At 50.6% G+C, this 8,376-nt stretch overlaps 1 protein-coding gene and 1 long non-coding RNA gene across 2 annotated transcripts; both read left to right on the forward strand.

The window, feature by feature from the left end:
- Nucleotides 1-4,097, forward strand: LOC146755366 (uncharacterized). Its single transcript, XR_014938141.1, has 3 exons — nucleotides 1-136; nucleotides 1,540-1,679; nucleotides 2,705-4,097. It is a non-coding gene; the product is annotated as an uncharacterized LOC146755366 (long non-coding RNA).
- A 47-nt stretch (nucleotides 4,098-4,144) lies between these two features.
- LOC146755367 (uncharacterized) lies at nucleotides 4,145-7,157 on the forward strand. Its single transcript, XM_085525692.1, has 5 exons — nucleotides 4,145-4,160; nucleotides 4,248-4,319; nucleotides 4,411-4,512; nucleotides 5,220-5,405; nucleotides 6,122-7,157. Exons 1-5 carry the CDS (start codon nucleotides 4,145-4,147, stop codon nucleotides 6,265-6,267), a joined length of 522 nt encoding a protein of 173 aa, XP_085381818.1. The 3' UTR covers nucleotides 6,268-7,157.
- Nucleotides 7,158-8,376: the final 1,219 nt, after the last annotated feature.

Raw genomic sequence — 8,376 nt, forward strand, 5'->3', positions numbered from 1 at the left:
GGGAACGAAGGCACTTGGCGACGGGGAAACTGCTCCTCAAAGCCTTCACCGACGAACCTAAAATAAGGGCACAAGCAAACCGGTTAACCCCTAGTAATCTTTGTGCACGAAGGCCGAACGAAGACCCATGGGGTGGGTAAGTATAGGCCGGTGAAGCCGTTTGGTTGGGGTTGGGTTCCCCGGGGCACAACGACTGAGACATCCAATTGCGGGCGAAGCGAGTGCCGACCCCTCGGTAGTGCAGTTCCCACATCCCGCGAGGTACTGGGCGACGAAAAGGGGGAAGCATGTGTGTGCATGTGTGTGTGTGTGTGTGTGTGTGTGCGTGTGTGTGCGAGTGTGTTTGCGTGTGTGTGTGTGTGCGTGTGTGCGTGTGTGTGTGTGTGCGTGTGTGTGTGTGCGTGTGTGCGTGTGTGTGTGTGCGCGTGTGCGTGCATGTCCGTGTGTGCGAGTGTGCGTGCGTGTGTGTGTGCATGCATGTCCGTGTGTGCGAGTGTGCGTGTGTGTGTGTGCGTGAGTGTGTGCGCGCGTGTGCGCGTGTGTGCATGACTATGGAAAAAGAAAAGATGATACAAATGGGAATTTGGGAAAATGAAATGGGAAAATGGACATTACCTGATGGATGGGTGGTTTTACAAAAATCAGTAGCTATGAGGGTGTTACGGAGGTTCCATGTTACATTGGGGTACTCAGGCCTTAGTGTATCAGTTTGCCAATAATTATATGTGTACAGGGCTATAGAACATAGCAAAGGGGATTGTTAATGGATATATGACTTGCTGGAGGGTGAATGCAAAGAATATGAGAAAAAGAATCCCAGGAGGGCGTGAATTGGCTTATCGACCCTTCGCAAGGATCCAGTTGGACTTTACTGAACTCCCTAAAACTGGGAGATATAAATATTTATTAGTGATTGTAGACCATCTTACAAACTATGTTGAGGCATTCCCTACGGCAAGGGCTACAGCACAAACAGTAGTGAAGATACTATTAGAAAATATAATTCCTCGATATGGAATTAGAGAAGCAATAGATTCTGACAGGGGACCTCATTTTGTGTCAAAGGTTACACGTGACACAATGAAAACTCTAAGGATTAAATGGGAATATCATACTCCTTGGCACTCTCAGAGATCTGGTAAAGTAGAACGAATGAATGGGGAAATTAAAAAACAACTTAGAAAATTAATGATAGGAACTAAGACATCTTGGATAAAATGCTTGCTGTTAGCTCTGTTAAATATATGTGTGAAGCCCAGAACTGATCTGGGAATTTCACCTTTTGAAATGCTGTATGGTATGCCCTATAATCTTGAAATACCTCTTGGTCACCCCCATTTACAAGATGATCAATTAAAATCTTATACAATTAATGAATGGGTGCAAGGAACTACAAGAAGGATCTGATTGCACAGCTGTCCCCATTGGAGATAGCAATCCATAGGATACAGGCAGGGGATGGGGTCCTAATAAAAACTTGGAAAGAAGCTACACTAACACCACAAGGGGAAGGTCCCTATGTTGTTTTATTTACTGCAGAAACAGCTATTCGAACCGCAGAGAGAGGATGGACTCATGCCAGCCGTGTTAAAGGACCCATCGGTGACGAGAAGTGGGAGGTAGCTCCCAGGAGTGACGACCTGAAACTCACACTGCGACAAGCCCAATGGGTATTCCAGGTAAAGGCTTCCCCTGAAGAACACTACTGCTGCTGAGAAGAACTAAAAAAACCCCTGGGGTGTAAGTGACTTGCGGAATCAAACTCTATAACACATAGATGGGTTATAAAGCAGGTATGTTTATTCTAGCGCTGGGTGCAAGCGGGATAGCTCCACCAGACTTTCACACGGACTTGTAAAATCGTGACACAGATATAGGTACATCTCATACATAGTCAATGATTTCTCAGAATTCTGATACATATTCAATAGTTGTTTAGCATGCAGACCCCCTCTTGTTCTTATCAGGGGGATGCAACTCCTCTTCTGGTATTTACAACATCTATTCTCCTTCTTGCCTGATGTCTTCCGTGAGGTCTCACTCCTTATCTGCATCCTTCCTGCTCTCCCAGGCCCCTTGTTTCCTTTAAACAAAGAGGGAAGGAAGGGAGGGGTGCTCTGGGGGGGAAATGGGAGGGGTGGAGGAGGGTTGATGTCAGACTGTGAAATCAATTTTTTTAATCTTAATTCTGCTTCAGAAACAACATCTGATTCCCACGCTCTCTGCTTGGTATTTTGTCTTTTGATGCAAACACGTAAGCCCCATTGGTGCCTGGTTCAGCAGTTCAGCTTCCTTTGCGCCCTTTGCCTGGTTGTAGGGAAGGTGGCAGGCTCTGATTCAATGAGGGTGTTGTATGGACACAGTATTTATCGCCATGTATCCAAAGGTGCAACAGTTTCTGGAAACCCAGGTGGGATCCTATAGGTGATGGTTCTCTCGCCACCAAGCATCCAGTTGTCAGCAGTGGGTGAGTTTACTGGGACTTTGGGGATGGGAGGTGCCAACTAGCAAGCCTTCAATATCTGCTACTAAAATCAGGCTTTGAAGCATGTTACACATGGGAAATACACTTGGTGCAGGAAAGGGGATTTCCTTAGCCATCAAAAAAAGATGAAACTGCAGATCTATCAACAAAAATGTAAGCACGTGACACTTGACTTGGCGGGTCTGTGGGAAGGTCAGCTTCTCCGTGTTTGTATTTCAGCCATCATCCTCCACACTGGAGAGGATTTATCCGCTTGGCTTGCTTAATTGCAGCACGTTTCACACGCGTGGATAACCTGTGCATATTGCGTCACTACCTCTGTGGCCTGAGGTGGTGCACCAAGCTGGAAATAATGCCTTCTTGGGGTTGTTGAAGCTCTGCAAAAGTTTGCCAAGCAAAGTTGTGGATGCTCCATCCCTGGAGGTGTTCAAGGCCAGGCTGGATGGAGCTCTGGGCAGCAAGACTCTGTGGGTGGCATCTCTGCCCGAGGCAGTGGGGCTGGGGTTCTGAGTTCTTCACTGTCCCTTGCAAGCCAAGCCATTCTATGATTCTGCATTTCTATGATGTAAGCACCAGCCCCACAGCCCTGGTGCAGTGCATCACAAGAGCAGCAGCCTGCGGGGAGCCACCACCCGGAATCACAGAGATGTGAGGTCACAATGCCCCATCCTATGACTGTGCTGAGCTGCGTCATGAGCTCACGAGGCCTGGCCGCAGGCTTGGCTCAGTGCGACACTCACTGTGGCTGCAGCGGTGGTGTTGGAAGCGTGGTGCAAGTGTGGGGGCGGCCATGGACCCTGCCCGCCTTGTCCTCTTCCTCCTATTGGTGGCCATGAGTTTTCAGGAGAGCTGTGCTGCTCCGTGGCGAGCACGGGGAGCAGGTGAGTGGGTAGAGATGGGACCCAAACTGATCAGCGCTGGGAGCAAGAAGTCAGGCTGTGTCCCCACCGCCCTGTAGTACACTTGCCTGGGGCCTGCCTTCCATGGGGGTGTTGCTGGGTAGGGGGTGATGGGCAGCACTGCAGGAGCCGGGCAAGAGCCCGTGGCTGCGCTGCTCCCCAGGGCTGGCTCCAGCCATGCCAGGCTGTAGCTCTGCTAATTGCTGGCTGCAGCACAGCCTTCGTCCTGGGAGATGCCCGGGGAGAGTTCAGAAGAGGCGTGCTGGGCGTGCATGAGCATTTCTGCTTCAGGCTCATGGCACTCCCCAGTTTCCAAGCCAGAGCCCCAGTCCACAGCCCAGGGGAAGAGACAGGTGTGCTTTCCTCCAGTGCTTCAGTGTGACCTTGCTGTCCATCAGAGGCCTCCCAGTAAGAAAGCCCTCGGGGGCTGCATCTTCTTCCACGTAATCTGTGAGAGATGTGGCACATGGCCCGGAGAGAGCACTGCATACGCTGCCAGGTGCCAGCCTACGGGTCATCCCGTCCACCCTGCAACTTTGGAAATCATGACCTGAGTTATTCTCCACATCCAGTTACTGAGGGAGAAGGAGATCACACCATATAGTGTATATAAGTGGGAACTTATCTCATCTGTTCTTGATTCTAGATGATGAGCTTCGTGCTCCCTTTCCGGATGCTCCTTTGGATCCGGACTTCATGCCTGTGCCTGGGGGACATCCCAGGGGTAAGTTGTGAGTGTCTGTTTTCATTGGAGGCTGAAATGTTCATGCTCTCAGGCTTCATTTCCCCTGTATGCTCTTGCTCTGCTACTCAGTTGATGCTGTAGTGTGTGACTAAAACTTTTCATGGGTCTTTGGTTGCAGAAGTGCCCCCAGTGTGGGCCTTGCCCGGTCATCGGTTTCCTCCTGTGCTGGAGCCCAGCTGGAATCCCAGCAGTGAGTACTCTGTCTTCACTGACTTGGCTGGCTCGCCGCTGACCTTCAGATCTTCATGCACATGATATTTAACTTCATACATTCTGTTAAGGTCCGGAAAGAGAAGAGGATGAATCCAAACGAGGAAAATACTCTCAGGGCTCATCCCGTCTCCTGAAGCGACTGCTGAAGGAAATGGAGAAGGCAGAGCGTGGTGGGTATACTTCAGTCTGTTCACTGTGGGACCTGGGAAGCTGAGGTGTGATATACAGGTGTGGGCAGGCTGTAGCCTGCACAGCAGGAAGGGATGGGTCAGAGCCGTGCTGCAGCCGTGTTCCGTGTATCACCTTGCAGGTGCTGTCAAGCACCAGAGCTGGTCTGCTGCCAGATGGTCTGCATCCAGCCAAGACCCAGAGGCAGCTGCTCCCCCAGCACAACCATTACTTGTCAGAGCTGCTTTGTGCAGTCATTGGCACCCAGATGGCAGCAAGTGGCAAAGTGGCAAGCGCTGTGCTTCTGTTCATCCAAAGCCCTCCGTGCAGCTGAGCAAGTTCAAGGCAGGAGGAGCATCCCGAGCAGGGTTGGCTGCCTTTGATAATGCTGGAAATGAGGTGGAGATGCTAATTCTGAGGGCTTGGACTGTGTGTTAGAGCTTGGATTTCAGCCTGCAGCTACCTGGCTGTGATGGGCTGGTGACAGCACAGAATGTGAGGGCCTTGCACAGGAGCTGATTCCTCAAGAAGTGTGAGGGAGTCAGCATTGTCCAATAGCTGGGAGGGCCCAAATGCCCTTGGGTAACAGAGGGGCTCACAGTGTACTTGGGGGGGGGCCTGGACTTTACCTGAGTTCGGGATTGGAGAAGCTCAGTTTTTGATGAGGGCACGTGACATCCCAATCCTACTGCCTGCTTTCTTTCTAAAGGAACGGACCAACAAATTGAGCAGGATGCACTCCAGGAAGGTGGATATCCCACACTGCCAGTCCCGGATGCACTCCAGGAAGGTGGATATCCCACACTACCGGTCCCGGATGCACTGCAGGAAGGCGGATATCCCACACTGCCCGTCCCGGACAGAGGAATGCAGGCAGCACCAACCGGCATGCCAGGTAATTTCTGTCCTATGATCATACGGTGTCATGAACCAGAGTCACTGCGTGCCTGCAGGCTCTTGCTGCCAGCTCTTGCACACCAGGTCAGCAGCCAGACCTGAGCGTGTGAGCATAGAGCACATGTAAAAGAAGCCAGGGGTGGCTCTCTGAAAATGGCTGGCCTTCGTGGGGTGTGGAGAGTTGTTCCAGCAATGTGCCAGAGAAGGTACTTGCAGACCTCTGTGACCCTGCTCAGCTCCCACCGCTCCCAGATCGCAGAGTTTGCCCTTTTGGAACGAAGCCACCTGAGGGTGATGAGCAGGGTCATGTGTGCTAGGAGCCTGCAGGAGTGTTTCTCCCCGAGGCTGGCTCTGGCTGTGCCCTGTGCTGGCTGAAGCCTGACCTTCAGCCTGGGGGGCGTCCCACAGGGGGAGCTCAGGACACGCATGCCGGGAAAAGCGTGAGGGATTCTGCTCTGTAGCTCTCCCCACGGACCAAGCCCAGACCCCAGGGTACAGCCACAGCTCTCGGCCCAGAGGAGGACACGGGTAGTGCCTGTGCAGCCTCTCCATACCCAAAGAGAGGTGGAAGCAATCCTTCTTGTCCTCCGGTGCTTCGGCACCAGAGACGGAGGCACCCACTGACAAAATGACCTCTTGGGTCCATGAAGCACACTGAGAGATTATCTGTAGCGCAGCTGAAGGTAACGTGGGACATTGTCTCATTTCTTCCAGGGATGAACACAGGCAAAAGCACAGAGGCTGCTGCTCACACATCTGTGCGGAAACGCCACATTCCGGTGACGGTCTCAGCGATGCTGCTGCCTGCGCTGGTGCTGGCCGTTGGTGTTGTGATATGGGTGCTCAAAGACTACCTGTGAGTTGGCCTTTCCCCAGAACACCTTATTGCTGCATTTGGCAATGAAGCATTTGTGGTGCCAGGATCCTGGACGGCCAAATCAGCCGCTGGCAGTACACTGCCAGGACTTAGGTTGCAAAGTCTTTCAAGTTTCCCCTTATTTCCTGTCACTGAGTAGTGCTTTCTGAAACTCATTCTCACAGAGCACGCAAAAGGGAAAAGAGAGCAGCAGAAGCAGCAGATGGAGCTGGGGAAGGCAACGAGACAGATTCTGACCCAGTCAAACAAGAATCTCCGTAATAGCTCCAGTCCGTTCCATTCTGCCATTGAAGAGGCCCGAAGTCTTCAAGGTCATCTGGAAGACCAGGAGCTTGAACTGAAAGCCATGAAAGAGATCCTTGGGAACAGTCCTGAGTGCTGCCTTCTGTCAGAGGACGGCCCTGAATGTGAGAGCAGAGCTTTTGTCCATCCTGCATACTCCAGGACAGGTATCACCAGCAGTTTGAAGATTCTTAGCTCGACACAGCTACATTCCTGTTGAGGGTCCTAATGAGGACCCAGAAAACGAGCTTCCTCTGACTGCCGGACAAAACGTAATGTCTTTGGAGATGTGGGTGAGAATGGCTGGTTTCAGGGAGAGCTGACAGATGGCACAAGAGGACTGGTCCCTTCCAATTTGGTTGCGGAGCTTTCAGTTGATGAACTGGATACACCTGGAGATCCTGTCAGAATTCCTGCATTGCTCCATCTGCAAGACTACCATTGCTCCACTCAATGGAACAACTTGATGTTGAGCAGAATGTGGTTGAGCTCCTTCGGGAACTCTCTGAGGCGACTGACAGCAGAACTGCATAGCTTTATTGTATATTAAAAACAACCAAACAACTGTCCCCTCCCTCTCCCTTCCCCTCGCACCCCTCCACCCCCTCCCCCCCCCCCCAACCCCCTCCCCCCCCAAAAAAAAAGACAAAAAAACCCAAAAAAAACCCTAAAAAACCAACAAAAAACAACCCACCCTCAATAAAACAAAAAACCAAAACCAATTAAAATCTCAACGCTGTTCTTTTTCTGGGATACACTGAGGTGACGCTTCTTCTAGCTTAGACTTTGCAATGAGTTTGTGTCACGGAGTTCTCTCTAGAGCTCACTCGGTGACAGTGGGAACAAACCCAGGGAGAGAAGGAAAAAAGAACCTCCCCTCTCTAACAGCGCGGTGTGGCGCGGCCAAGAGCGGAAGGGAAGGGAGATTGTGAATGGGTCTAGGAGGGAAAAAATGAAAAAAACCCAACGATCTGAGAATGAACAGCAGTTTAATGAACCCAGTGACACTAAACAACAACGATGTTGCAGAACGGCGGGAGAAAAGCAGACGACCACACCTGTCATTGACATGATCAGCGAATCTCGTTTATTCCTTGGCTGCTTGTACCTTTATAATACGGATAATTAGCTCATACATATTGCAAAAGTGGAGCTCATCATTGGTTCCCAATTACATACCATCCCCGAGTATCTTAACAGCTTGTTGTTATCATCCTGAAAGATACTCCCTTGCTGAGTTCCCAGAACCATGGCTAGTTTCTCACCATCACAGGGCATCCTGATGTTCTCACTATCCTTGCAGGTGTTATGGCTGCTTGATTAACCGCACCGTGTTTACGACCCTTCTCAGCTAACTAGCTGTAAAAAACACTCTCTACAGGACCCCACAGATTACCTTCAGAATTCAACAGTTAGTTCTGTTTCCTTTCTGAGTGCATAACAACCTGAGCAAATGAATTGAATGACGTGGCTTGTTAGTCTGGTACAAACTCTGCTGTACACTGGAACTTGGTCCATTTGTAAGCAGGACTTTGTCCATCTCTGCAGGACAGCAGAAAACCCTTTGTGCTAATCATGATGCCAAGAAGCAGAATGCGGCAAATGGCAGATGATCCAACTGCTTCAGGTGTTCATTTCCTTAAAACTGAGAATAATTTTGGACTGAGAGCTTGTAAGCAGAACGGAGCTCTTAAAGCTGTCAGAGATTATTTCTGCACTGTTCAATTCTATCTGCATAACATACACAGGATCTCAGAACTGCGTTGCTTGAACTGGTGGAACTTGTTGAAGTGAACTGGGATGTGCAAGT

Source organism: Coturnix japonica, chromosome 33 (assembly GCF_054131305.1).
Source record: "Coturnix japonica strain WE chromosome 33, WE-NBRP24, whole genome shotgun sequence".
NCBI classification, from domain to species: Eukaryota; Metazoa; Chordata; class Aves; order Galliformes; family Phasianidae; genus Coturnix; species Coturnix japonica.